This window comes from Lachancea thermotolerans, assembly GCF_000142805.1.
Source record: "Lachancea thermotolerans CBS 6340 chromosome A complete sequence".
NCBI lineage: Eukaryota > Fungi > Ascomycota > Saccharomycetes > Saccharomycetales > Saccharomycetaceae > Lachancea > Lachancea thermotolerans.
In genome coordinates, this window is record NC_013077.1 from 360,809 (window position 1) to 373,753 (window position 12,945).

General features: G+C 56.2%; 8 protein-coding genes across 8 annotated transcripts; 4 read left to right on the forward strand and 4 right to left on the reverse strand.

Annotated features, from left to right (window-relative positions):
* Positions 1–255: 255 nt before the first annotated feature.
* Positions 256–1,806, forward strand: KLTH0A04290g (KLTH0A04290p; the record flags this gene model as incomplete). The annotated part of the gene is made up of 1 exon (XM_002551597.1): positions 256–1,806. One exon carries the CDS (start codon positions 256–258, stop codon positions 1,804–1,806), a length of 1,551 nt encoding a protein of 516 aa, XP_002551643.1.
* A 177-nt stretch (positions 1,807–1,983) lies between these two features.
* On the forward strand, positions 1,984–2,727 carry DFG10 (putative polyprenol reductase; the record flags this gene model as incomplete). The annotated part of the gene is made up of 1 exon (XM_002551598.1): positions 1,984–2,727. One exon carries the CDS (start codon positions 1,984–1,986, stop codon positions 2,725–2,727), a length of 744 nt encoding a protein of 247 aa, XP_002551644.1.
* Positions 2,728–2,763: 36 nt separating this feature from the next.
* Positions 2,764–4,038, reverse strand: CEM1 (fatty acid synthase CEM1; the record flags this gene model as incomplete). The annotated part of the gene is made up of 1 exon (XM_002551599.1): positions 2,764–4,038. The coding sequence occupies one exon, from the start codon at positions 4,036–4,038 to the stop codon at positions 2,764–2,766; it is 1,275 nt and encodes a 424-aa protein (XP_002551645.1).
* A 302-nt stretch (positions 4,039–4,340) lies between these two features.
* KLTH0A04356g (HAD family hydrolase) lies at positions 4,341–5,090 on the reverse strand (the record flags this gene model as incomplete). Its single annotated transcript, XM_002551600.1, has 1 exon — positions 4,341–5,090. The coding sequence occupies one exon, from the start codon at positions 5,088–5,090 to the stop codon at positions 4,341–4,343; it is 750 nt and encodes a 249-aa protein (XP_002551646.1).
* A 592-nt stretch (positions 5,091–5,682) lies between these two features.
* KLTH0A04378g (HAD family hydrolase) lies at positions 5,683–6,432 on the reverse strand (the record flags this gene model as incomplete). The annotated part of the gene is made up of 1 exon (XM_002551601.1): positions 5,683–6,432. The coding sequence occupies one exon, from the start codon at positions 6,430–6,432 to the stop codon at positions 5,683–5,685; it is 750 nt and encodes a 249-aa protein (XP_002551647.1).
* A 1,202-nt stretch (positions 6,433–7,634) lies between these two features.
* THO1 (Tho1p) lies at positions 7,635–8,228 on the forward strand (the record flags this gene model as incomplete). Its single annotated transcript, XM_002551602.1, has 1 exon — positions 7,635–8,228. One exon carries the CDS (start codon positions 7,635–7,637, stop codon positions 8,226–8,228), a length of 594 nt encoding a protein of 197 aa, XP_002551648.1.
* Positions 8,229–8,807: 579 nt separating this feature from the next.
* Positions 8,808–10,004, forward strand: KLTH0A04422g (uncharacterized protein; the record flags this gene model as incomplete). Its single annotated transcript, XM_002551603.1, has 1 exon — positions 8,808–10,004. One exon carries the CDS (start codon positions 8,808–8,810, stop codon positions 10,002–10,004), a length of 1,197 nt encoding a protein of 398 aa, XP_002551649.1.
* Positions 10,005–10,410: 406 nt separating this feature from the next.
* Positions 10,411–12,432, reverse strand: KLTH0A04444g (KLTH0A04444p; the record flags this gene model as incomplete). The annotated part of the gene is made up of 1 exon (XM_002551604.1): positions 10,411–12,432. One exon carries the CDS (start codon positions 12,430–12,432, stop codon positions 10,411–10,413), a length of 2,022 nt encoding a protein of 673 aa, XP_002551650.1.
* Between the last annotated feature and the right edge of the window lie 513 nt (positions 12,433–12,945).

Sequence of the window (12,945 nt, forward strand, 5' to 3'; positions counted from 1 at the left end):
TAATCACATATCTCCACTGGTGAGGAAAGATTTTTCTTTTAGCGAGAAAAAAAAAATGGGCCGTCGAAGTGGTGCAGAGCACCGGCAGCGCGTATATAAAAAGGCGCGTCAGGCATTCTGGCAGAGTGTATCGAGCGCGGTTGTGGAACATCACCAGGACTCGATCTTCCGTGGCTTCGCGCACACACAAACTCACACTTTTAGTCTTCTGCTCAGACCTCTGCTCAGGCTTATTCCTAGCTCATCGTGCACCAAATGTCGACCGGAAAGGAAGAATACGAAATCCAGGACGTGGAAAAACAGTCGCGCTCGCGGCTCGAGCTGTCGGACGACGACTCGCAGCCCATTGTCGAGACCTCGGAGCATACTCGGCTGTCGTTCGTGGACCGCATGGCGGCCAAGCTGCGTGCCGAGACCAAGGGTATTGAGCCTATTACGGATGAGGAGAAAGACGACAACTCGATCCTCAACGCCGCGTCGATGTGGTTCTCCGCCAACATGGTGATTGCCGCGTTCGCGCTGGGTGTTCTGGGACCTTGTATTTTCGGACTCAACTTCTTCGGGTGTCTGCTCGCAGTGCTGATCTTCGCCACGCTGGGTATTTTGCCCGTGGCGTTTTTCTCCGTGTTCGGCGCGGAACTGGGTCTGCGTCAGATGGTTCTGTCGCGTTACCTGCTGGGCAACGCCACGGCGCGTATCTTCGCTCTGATCAACGTTATTGCGTGTGTCGGCTGGGGTGCGGTGAACACCATCGCGTCCGCGCAGCTGCTGCACATGGTCAACCCAGGTGGCGCGCGCTGTCCACCTTGGGCCGGCTGTATAATCATCGTTGTGTCCACCATCATCGTTACCTTTTTCGGCTACCGTGTCATTCACGCCTACGAGAAGTTCTCGTGGATCCCTAACTTCGCCGTTTTCCTCGTCATCATCGCCCGCCTCAAAATCGACGGCTCCTTCACTGTGGGCCCATGGGTCTCTGGCACTGCTGGCGCGGCCAGCGTGCTATCCTTCGGTGGTGTGATCTTTGGTTTCGCCTCCGGCTGGACCACCTACGCCGCGGACTACACCGTTTACATGCCCCGCAGCACCAACAAGCCCAAGGTCTTTTTCTTCGTGCTTGTCGGCCTAATGTTCCCATTGTGTTTCGCCATTCTGCTGGGTTCTGCTTGCGCTATGGCCACTTTCAACAACAAGTCTTACGCATCCTACTATGCGGATGAGGGTACCGGTGGCTTGATCTTTGCCATCCTCGTCGACAAGTCGCTGCACGGTTTCGGCCAGTTCTGCTGCGTCTTGCTCGCCATGTCTACCGTCGCCAACAACATCCCTAACATGTACTCCATTGCCCTGGGTACCCAGGCTCTGTGGGAACCACTGGCCAAGATTCCTAGAGTGTTCTGGACCATGGCTGGTAACTTGGTTACCTTGGCTATTGCCATTCCAGCCTACTACAAGTTCGAGAGCTTTATGACCAACTTCATGGACGCCATCGCCTACTACTTGGCCATCTACATTGGTATCTCGATTACCGAACACTTTGTGTTCAGAAAGGGCAAATTCAGCAACTACAATGTGGACGACTGGGACAGCTGGGCCAGACTGCCCTTGGGCATCGCGGGCTGCTGCGCCTTGTTTGTCGGTGCTGTCGGTGTCGCTGTCGGCATGGAGCAAACCTACTGGACTGGTGAAATCGCCAGAAAGATTGGAACGTTTGGTGCCGACATTGGCCTGGAGCTTGGCTTCGGCTTTTCCGTCATTGTCTACCTTGCGCTGAGACCACTTGAGCTGAAATTCATCGGCCGTTAAGCTACCTCGGGTGGTAGATTTGAACTTCTGTACAATAGACTCTGTAAATTGATCTGTTTAAAATCATAATATGTAATTGAATCAGGATAGAGAAAGAGAAAGATAATTCAACGCGCACGCGCCATTCGACCATTTGAAGCTGAACCGCTTCGCCGCCGGATCTCGGGTACACTAACTATGGACCTCAACCCCCGCTCGTTGTTCGAGCTCGCGTTCTATTCCAGCTTCCTGCTAGCCATTACATCTGTACTCTTGGCTAAATGGCGCCTGCCAACCCTCCTCAAGTATGGCAAAACACTGCAGGGCGTGCCCTCCAAGGGCGGGATCCTGGGCTCGCTGCAGAGTCTCACCGTACCCAAAAAGTGGTTCGGGCACTTTTACGTGTACTCTACCGCTCTGGCACTGCTCAACGTGTGCTTCTTGAGAGGCTTCGCGTCTCTACTTGTGCTCACACATTCGGCCAGGAGGCTTTACGAGACGCGCTGCGTCAGCAAATTTGGCAAAGACTCCAGAATTCATCTGTCGCACTACCTAGTGGGGCTCTGGTTTTACACGGCGGTTAATTGCGCTGTCTTCGTGGACAGAACGCGCACTCGCTCCCCGTTGGCGCGCCTCGTTGCTGTCATCGTGTTTGTGCTCTCGTCGCTCGACCAGTACCGAAACCACCTGCACTTATCAAAACTCGTCAAGTACACGCTTCCGACATATGGCCTTTTTCAGCTCGTCTCAAGCCCGCACTACTTCGACGAGATCCTCATCTACTTATCGCTCGCAATCTACACGTCCTCCCTCAAGATGTTTCTTTGCCTAGTGTGGGTGATCGTCAATCTCTCTACTTCCGCCTTGGAAACCAGGAGCTGGTATGCTAAGAAATTCCCGCGTGCCGCTCCATCTTTCGCAATTATTCCGTATCTTCTATAAAGATACCCAGCTTATCTATGTACATCTTTGCATGTGTTATACTTCCCATCTCCTGAAAACTATAGACGAGTTAATCCCACCGAACCCGAAGCTGTTATTCAGGGCGCGGCGAATATCGTGTTTTGCCGGCGCGCCTCTGACGAGATCCAAACGTTCGAAATTCTCGGCCTCGTCGCCGCTCGCGCCTCCGACCGAGTGCAGGTTCAATGTGTGGGGCACAACTCCGTCCTGTAGACTTTTGATCGTAAATATGCTTTCGACAGCACCAGCAGCGCCTAGCAGGTGGCCGATAGCACCCTTGTTGCTTGACACCTTAATTGCATCTTTGCCGTCCCCCGACAAAATGTTGGAGATAGCTTGGGCCTCTGCCCTGTCGCCGAGAACAGTCGAGGTCGCGTGTGCGTTGACGTAGTCGACCTGGGACCGGGTTTGATTATTGAGAGCCATCTCCATGGCTCTTCTGGCACCATCGCCGTTTTCCGAAGGAGAAGTGATGTGGTGCGCATCGCTCGTCAGCCCATAGCCCTCGACTTCCGCGTAGATTCGAGCGCCGCGATCTTGGGCATGCTTCAAGGATTCAAGCACCAGAAGGCCGGCACCCTCTCCCAGCACAAACCCGTTCCTTTCTTTGTCGAAAGGCCTTGATATGCCACTAGGTGTGATACTTTTGGCCCGCAGGAACCCTGCCAGAGCCAGTGGGTGTACGCTGGCTTCACTAGCGCCTGCAAGGCACACGTCATTGTAGCCAAGCCGAATGAAATTGTAGGCATCTCCTATGGCATTGTTGCCCGTGGCACACGCGGTAGACACGCAGTGAGACACGCCTCGAAGTTGGAACTTGATCGAGACATTGCCGCAGGCCATGTTGGAGAGAATCTTGGGGACGAAGCTGGGCGATAAGCGTTTGCCGCGGTCAAACTCTACAATCGAGTCGTACATGTCGTGGACGGATGCAATGCCTGATCCGATAACGCAGCCGACCCTGTCGTTACGGCCCTTTTGGAGCGTCTCAATCAAATTCGCATCCCGGAGTGCCTCCTGCGCAGCGACCACGGCAAACTGCGTGAACTGACTCATTCTGCGGAGATCTTGGGACGTGAACAAATTCCCATAAGCGTGCGGGTCGAATTCCTTGACGTCTGCTACGGCCAGCGACGGAGGGCAGTGCCGCTCGTAACTTTCTGCATTGGCGAGCTCGCCGATGGGCCTAATTCCAGATTTGCCCGCGAGAAGAGCAGCCCATGACTCTGCGACTGTCTTACCCAGCGGAGTGAGTGCGCCGAGTCCTGTAACAACAACTCTGGTGCTCATTTAGCCATTTGCCTGGGCGGTCAGAACCAAAACGCTTTAGATGAAAGGACTTGACCTTAATGAACAAACGCCGTGCATGGAGACTGGTTAGGTGGAACGCGGACTTGCGCCATGTGTTAGTCGTTGAAGTGCTGGACGAGGCCCCTGTCTCTCGGCAAGGCCATTGAATAACATGCGAGCTACTTTCTCCTGGTTTTCCTTGTCCTTGACGCTGCTGCCTTCAGCGTCTGTGCGACAGAGGGCTCTAGGTTTGTTCTATACAGTTTAAATACTACAAGCAGCGAGTGGCTACCGGCGATGGCTTACCACGTCAAGACGTCGTCTTTGGCATATAGGTAGTCGCTAAAGATAAACTCTACCTCGTCGGTCTCCGCGTCGTAGCTGCCGATTCTCACGGTGCTTAGGTCTTCTACGATAATGTCGCAGTCGTGCTTCTTGAGATAGTCCAGGTCGAACGTGGTGGCGATGCCGATGACCTTGCAGCCAGCAGCTTTACCTGCAGCGATACCCGCGGGCGCGTCCTCGAAGACGATGGCCTTGGACTTGGAAGGCTCCTTTTCGTTGACAGGGTATCCTAATCCGTTTCTGCCCTTCAGGTAAGGCTCGGGATGCGGCTTTCCCTGTTTAACATCATTTGCAGTGATGAAGTACGTAGGCATGGTGATGCCCAAGAGCTTGAACCACTGCACGGCCAGACCGCGGGTGCCCGAGGTGGCGACGGCCCATTTCTCCTTGGGCAGCGTGTTCAGCGCATGGCACAGGTTGACTGCGCCGGGGACCTCGATGGAGTGCTCGCCGTATTTGGCCGGTATCTGGGTCTCCATCTCGACTATTTTTGCCTCGTCCGCGAAGTCTGGCGCGAACCTGGAGATGGTGTCGAAGGTCCGGCAACCGTGCGAAACCTTCAGCACTTCATCCACAATGAAGTAGGGCTTGTCCTTGGCGAAGTCTCTCCAGAACGCGTTCGTGGCAGGCTGCGAGATAATTATCGTGCCGTCGACGTCGAACAGGGCGGCGTTGACCTTGAGGGAGATGGGCTTGGAGGAAGACATGTGTGGTGAAGCGGGCTGCGTGTGGGGCCGGCGGAACACCCCACGCTTATTAAATATATACTCTTGTTGCGTCCAGTAGTTCCTGCCAGTCCATTGTACGGTAGAGCGAGCGGAGCGGGCAACGCGTTACCGTTTTAGGGAGGAAGCGCAGGAACGTGCGGTTCGTGGCTTCAGCTGGGGGCCTGGCAGTGTGCTGCCGGGGCCGGACGCCAGGGTGTCGTTGTCCAGGGGCCGTCAGCGGTGCTCACAAGCTCCAGATTTCCGCGATCACGCGCTGCTGAAGAGCGAGGTGGCCGGAGTTCGGTCTTCTGAGGCCCGGAGCTCGCGAGAACCGTGGCGGCGTCGCCGGCAGCAGCAGCAGCAGTGGTGGTGTATTAGTTCAATAATCTTAGATTTAAATGGTACAAAACGGGGCCTCTCGCGCGCGCTTGTGCAAGGCGGGGGAAGCAGCTCTCTATGTTATGTAGCGGGGTGGGATCTGAATTTAGATTTCGGATTTGGATTTGGGTTTGGATTTATATCTTTTCTTCGTTAAAATGCTAGTATACAGCGGCACACGGCGCGCGGCGCGGGGGGGCCTGCGGGAGCCCGCTTACCATTGCAACAAGTCGTCCTTGGCGTACAGGTAGTCGTCAAAGATGAACTCGACCTCGTCGGTCTTTGGGTCGTAACCGCCGACTCTGATGGACTCGTGGTTCTTGACAATGATGTCGCAACCCTTCTCCTTCAGGAAGTCGAGGTCGAAGGTGGTGGCGATACCGACGATCTTGCAGCCGGCGGCTTTACCGGCGGCGATACCGGCTGGGGCGTCCTCGAAGACGATGACCTTGGACTTGGAGGGGTCCTTCTCGTTGATAGGGAAGCCCAGGCCGTCTCTGCCCTTGATGTAAGGCTCTGGGAAAGGCTTGCCCTGCTTGACGTCGTTGGCGGTAATGAAGTACTTTGGCTTGGCGATGCCCAAGTGCTCGAACCACTTGGAGGCCATAGGACGGGTACCGGAGGTGGCCACGGCCCACTTCTCCTTTGGCAGCGCGTTCAGGTCGTTGCACAGCTTGACGGCGCCTGGCACCTCGATGGAGTGCTCACCGTACTTCTCTGGGATCTCGGCCTCCAGCTGGGTCGCGTAGTCCTCGTCGGCGAAGTCTGGCGCGAACTTGGCGATGGCGTCGTAGGTTCTCCAGCCGTGCGACTCGTGGATCACGTGCTCGGCGTCGAAGTATGGCTTGTCCTTGCCGAAGTCTCTCCAGAACGCGGCAATGGCGGGCTGCGAGATGATGATGGTTCCGTCGACATCGAACAGAGCGGCGTTGACCTTGAAGGATAGAGGCTTGGATAGAGGCATCTTAGAGTTCTGTGTGTGGGAGTGACTGGGTTACCGATTCGAAGAAGTTTCGATGTCGTTGATGGTCCTAAAAGCTCTTTCCGAGTACAAGACCCTGATCTCGCTTTCATTTACCGCTCCTTATATATCCACCTCGCTGCCCGTTGGAGGCGTCCGCAAAAGAAAGCCTCCGCCGCTTTTTTCTGCTGTGTATCTGATGTTTCTTGTTTGTGCACCACTGCTGATTACTAGCACGCGCGCGAGTGCACACGTAGCGTGTGCGCTACGGCGCACTGTGCTACGACACTGCGCTATTACTGCTCTCAGCATGCTTACGTGCTGAAGTGCGCGACGACGACGTGCGGGACCGCTGCTGATGTGCGGTGGAATCACACGACGTCAATGACGTGTATAGCGATTGGGCCAGATGGTCTGACCCGGGACAGAAGGTCAGGCCTGGGTCAGGGCGGTTGACCCAGGGACGCGGCGGGGGGCGGCGGAGTAGTAGGCACGTGGAAGTCACGGGACGAGGCGGTGGGAGTTGCTTTTGGCGCAGCTTCGTGTGCGCGGCGGAGAGCTTCGGGCGCGGGCTTCGGGGAAGCCGCGGCGGCAGCGGCAGCCGGGGGAAGCGCGGGAAGCAGGGGGAAGCGAGGAGGCGAGGAGGCGAGGGAAGCGAGGGAAGCGCAAACAAGAAAAGAGGAGCGGGCGATTGTACTCGAGGGCGCGTGCGTGGGAGGGACAAAGGCGTGGTGTGTGGGTGTGGGTGGGTGCACGTGGGTATGACGTGGGGCGCTTCGGCCCGGCGGGTTCCGTGTGGGATGATACGAAGGCGAGGCACGTGCCGTGGTTTGTGTCACGTGCCTTGCGTCGTTTCCCACGTGCGTGAGTCTCGTGTCGTGTGACCGGGAAAGCCGCGCGTCACGTGCGAAGATTCTTGTGTATCACGTGAGTCTCTCCTCACGTGGTCGGCAGCTCGTGTGCCACGTGATCCACATCTCCGCACGTGACACCGCCGCTCTGCCACGCGGCGCGCACCGCGTGGTCGCGCGTCGTGCGCCCGCCTTCGCGCCCCGCCTCGCGTCCGGTCCCCACGTTCTCCCGCGGCCCCTGGACCTGCACCATTCGCGCGCCCTGCGCACGCCGCTCCTGCTCGCCCCTGTCTCCAGCACGTCTAAAAATTTAGAACTCCCGAAAACTAACTTGTCCTGCTAACCACCCCAAGGATGGCGCCCATGGCAGCGTACGCGAAGAGAACAGTCCCAGAGCTCCGCAAGGAGCTCGAGTCCCGCCAATTGAGCCACGACGGCAACAAACCCGACCTGATCGCGCGCCTGGAAGCGCACGACGCGGCCCAGGCCGCTGTGGAGCCGCCGACCGCCGCCACCGCGCAGGAAGAGCCGGCGCCTGAGCCAGAAGCGCAGCCCGAGACTCAGCCAGAAGCGCAGCCAGCGCCCGAGTCCGCGCCCGAGCCCGCGCCCGAGTCCGCCCCAGCTCAGCCCGCCCAGGAGCACCAGGCTTCGCCCGCCCCCCGCAAGCCCTCCCCCGAGGAGGCCAAGGCGCTCGCGCTCGCCGACCTCGAACTCAAGCTTCGCCGCGCCAAAAAGTTCGCCGACGACCAATCCACCATCGACTCCCTGCAGCGCCAGATCGCGCGCGTTCACAAGTTCGGTGTCGACCCCACCACCCAGCTCGCGCGCGACCTCGGCCTCGGCAGCGGCCCCGCTAGCGCCGCGCCCAAGAGCGCCAACCGCCCACGCTCGCGCCGCCGCAAGGCAAACCCGCAAAGCAAGTCTACTAAGCACGCACGCAGCAACTAAGCGGTCATCGCCCAGGCCCTCGCCCCGGTTCTCCCTCTATACATCTTCACCTCCCAATATCTAAAGACTTCACCCTCTTTCCCGACTCCTGTGGGTTTCGAACGCCCGACTTCCCCACCGCCGCCCACGGGACTCCGCTGGTCTCCGCTGACCTCCGCCCAAACTCCGCCCCCATCTCTCGTCTCCCCCAGCATCACGTTGTTGTCACGGGAGCACAAGAGGGGGGCCGGGGGGAGGCTGGTTTCGCGCCTGTCTTAGCGTTGCGGGGGCCCAAACCCACACACAATACGCGCACCTACAAGTAATCTGGCCTCACTCGCAAAGACTTCTAGCAAAGCGGCCAGCCTCTTCTCTTGAGAGATTCGCAGACCGCAAAGGGAGAGCTAATTTGCCATAAAGCTGGCCGGAGCGAGTAACCGAGGAGTAGAGGCAAAGAAAAAAGAAGGACACACACCAGGGGAATATCCAAAACCATCAGCAGGACACGCGCAGTTTCTTAGCTCTTGACTTTATTGGAAGCGCCTACAGGCTGATACATGGACCACGAAACACCGGAAATCCAGAGGTTGAGTACAAGGTATGGAACAGCCCGAAACGCGAGTCGCGTACATCAGAATCGACAATCTGCCCCCGGGCAAGACGTGGCGGCAGGTTAAGTACCTGGTCGGGGGCATGATACACCACACCAGCATCCTGCAGGTTAAGATGCTGCCCCCGGTGCAGTCGATAGTGCCTCCGTTCATACCGTTCCAGAGCAGCATTGTGTCGCTGAAGCGCTCCGACGCGCAGCTGAGCCGGCTCCTCATGGAGCTCAACGGCTACACCTGGGAGTACTACCCACTGGTGGCGTACGCGGTGCCTCCGCTGCACGTGCCTAGCAACGCGGGCTACGGCGAGGGCCTTGGCCTCGGTTTTGGCCTCGGCAGTGGCAGCGCCGGTGGCAGCGCCGGCACAGGCGGCAGCCGCAGCGGCAGCGACGTGCCGGGCTCTCCGCGCGCACCCGGCTCCGCGCCCGTGCCGCCCATGATGATGCCCTTCCAGCCCATGCCCGCCATGTACTTCCCGCCGCTTGCACAGGAGCCCTACGCGCGCCATGTGCAGTCCCACGGCAAAAAGATGCGGCAAGTGTTCAGCGAGGAGAGTTTCCGGAAGCAGATGAGCGCCCGAGGCATGTGGCAGCTGCTGCTCGAGGGCTTCCCGCCCTGCCTGCACTGGGACGTCAACGGTGCGGACGGCGCGGGCCTTCAGCAGTCGCCTCTGCTGGGCCCGCCACCAGCGGTCCACGTGAAAACGGCACACCCGGAGCACTTTGGCAAACTCAAATGGACAGTGCTCAAGGACTTCATAAAGCTCAAGTGCCACAAGCTGCTGGAGATGGATAACATGGGGGCTACCACGAACACCCGGGAATTTTACGTGGGCGTCTACGAGGACTGCGAGGTCAGAACCGATGTTGAGGTACCTGAACAGGACGCGGGCCAGGAGCCGAATGGCGTAGAGGCCTCAGACGAGTCCCCTGAGGAGTCAACTTCCGAGACCGCGACCACGGCTTCGGCGAAGGGCTCCGCAGAAAACGAACTAGAGAAAGCTACCCAAAGCATATCTCGGTTATCATTGGGCCCCAGCCACCGCGTCGTTTCGGCCACTATCTACAAAGCAATTGTGGGATTTCACTCCCGGGAATTGTGTGACATGTGCCGAGAGAGCTTGCAAGGTCAGGAATACTCTCTGGGCTACAAGCTGAAGGTTACAGAATTACCCCTTTTAGAGTGGTGAGTCTGTTAGTACTACTACTTTAGCCTTTCCTTGCATCAACCCGCTCTCTTGGGTCAAAAAAGTACTCTGAAATTACTTTCAAAGTTCGCGGCAAGCACACGCGCGCATTCACACGCCCACACATACATACATCCACATCCACAGCACTGAAGATATCGCGCGAGTTGGTCACATAAGAAGAGCCGCTCGCGCCGGTCCCGGGTTAGACGTCGGCGAACGTCGTGGTAAAAGGAGAAAAAATTGACTGCAGGCAAGCGTTATCACGAACGTGAGCATTGCACACCCAAAAATGTATTCATACCAAGCATCAGCGCCTTCGCTTGAGCGTATTAAAAAGCCTAAGTAGTCAATAAATAATTTAAAAAAACGCCTTTAAAGCGCCCATTCCGGACCCAGGCTCTCTATCTTAAAGCAGTGGTTGAAAGCGACGTCTGGGCGGGGCGCTTGCACTGGTTTCCGGATTCTGTCCAACCTCTGATCCGGTTTTTTGTTCATTTTCTGCCTGCTCCTTCGCGCCCGAGCCTTCTGACGCAACCTTATCACGGTCGCTCTGAATTGTCGAGGTCGAGGGCATATTTTCAGAATCGCCACTTTCTTTGGAATGGCAGTCTGGGCCTAGAGGCGACGCGGCTGGGTAATACGCTGTTGGGGTGGTGCTCGCCCCGTTTTGCCTGTTTGGTAGCGCTTTCTGAGAACCCGGGTCAGAAAATTCAGACGCAGATACAGTGCTCAACATCGCGAGCCCGTCAAGAGGCTCCGGCTTGACGTCGCGCAGCTCTATAACGATCTCCTCGGAGGTGAATCTGTTGAATACCCTGGCCAACTCCATGTCGTCATTTATAACTCTGTTGTTGTGGATGAGATACAAACTTTTGGTTTGGGACACAATGTGGAACAAACTGCGGGAGTTTGCAATAATCTCAGCGATTGTTGGGGGCCCGTTGCTTAGCAAATGAAAGGTAAACCTCTGCTCTTTATCCTTAAACTTCAGCAACACAACCCTGTACACGTCCTTGTTAGCAGCTGCAGGCGCCATAGACACCGTCGACATTACCGCAGCGCGCTTGAAGTCCCCTTTGGGATGATGTCCAAGCGGAAACTGTCTAAGTATGACATCGTGCATTATCTCGCTCAAAGGGTAAATGCAAGGATCAAAACCAAAGTCTTTGATTATTCCCCCAATAACAATGTAAAACAGCTTAAGTTGGGCCCCGTGAGGTAATTGGTCGAAGTGGCGCTCTGTGGCAGGACCGAAGATCCTGACGGATATTAATGCAAGTTCTTGATCAGAGCATAGCTTCGAAGTGACATATTCCATGGATGAAGATGACAAGTTAGAGAAGAAGCGTTCCATAACGAAGGCAACAGATGCTTTGACGGATGTTTCGCCCAAAATAGAGAGATTCGTGTAGAGCTCGAGCGAGCCTTGTGCTGTGCTAACCTCAAGGCAGGCCCGGGAGCGCTGGACATGCAGCAATATTTTTTCACGTAGAAAGAAGGGAATCTTACTCTCATTTGAGTCGTTGCCCGAAGGATTTCGAGCTTTCGGGTATGCAGTAGTGTGTGGGTTGCTTGGAGCGACGTGACTTTGAAACGCGATATTCAGCAAGTTCCCGTCGTTGCTGGAAAGAGCAAAGTCGGCCAAATTCGGAGTCACCTCATCGTTCCTAGATTGCACATGCAGAGCCACACGGTTTTGAACCATGTCTGCTATCACAGCCTTTATGACCTCGTCGTAGTTCTGGGTGTGAGCGGTAACAATAGAGGAGCCTGGGTTTTCACAATCCCCTACTGGTTTATTACTACTGCTGAGAGGCTTAGGCTGTAGATGCGGCAGAGCATGTGGCACTGCACCCAGGGTAGATGCGTTTTTTGTTGGGCCAGAGCGCTGGCCCGAATGCGAAAAAAGAGTCGGGAGCGTCTGATTATGCGAGATAAAGGAGGTTAATGAGGACTCAGGCGGGGACGAGGACGAGTTCGACCCAGAGGTGTACCTATCAGCTCGCGCGAATTGGTCGCCGTCGCGATCGAAAAACAAATTGTCGGTACCACTGGACTCTCGAGTAGTGGTCATAACAGGAAATGGCTCGAGAACTGACTCCTGGGCCTGAGGGTTTGAAGGCTTGGATTTGGAAGAACGTTTCCTGTTGCGTCGCACGGACTGAACTGCAGCTGTAACCAGCTTCTCAAACTCGCTAGATGAGCTGAGCGGGTATCCAAACTCAGTACGCAGTATGGTAGCTATCTGGCGGATGCTCTTGTCTTGCTCGCTGGCTTTGCGCTCCCCGAGTCCGAATTTCTCAATTAGCTCCAAACGGCGGCTGGAGAACTGTTTCCACCGCCGCTCATCCGTGAAGTTGAGTTGCTTCCGGATCTTGTGCGTTGTGCCTGAGCTGCTAGGCTTTTGAACTCGTGGAGGTTTTATCATAGTGGTGCTTTGTCAATATGACGCGCTTTTGGCCGCTGCCGTCTTTTTATCTTGGCGGAGCGCTGCGCGCTTTGCCCCTGGAAGCAGGAGAGTCCAGACCACAAGCTAAGCTCGGATTACGAGCTTCTCGTTCGGCTTGCGCGGCGAGCTGTTAAGGATCTACTAGAAGGACACCGGCCAGTATCTCTTCCCTTTGTTCGGCGGCGAGTTGCAGCCTTGAACGAATAAATATCCAGTTAGCGTTGGCCTGCACAAGCGCAAGGTCTCAGCAAAACTTCAAATGGTGCCGTGGATGTAGTCTTCTATAAGTCCAGCTCACAGAGCGATCTAAACCCAATATTGTAGCGGGAGAGCTTTATCTAGTAGGTTGAAAGTAAGTTGATTTGACTTTTCTGGAGTGTGTTTTTCAGCATGACTCAGGATGATTCAAGCCGTTCAAGATATTCTGGGATTGACATAAAAGTTAAAGATGAACAATCGGTGATAAAGAAGGTCTTATAGCCGCAGTTCTGA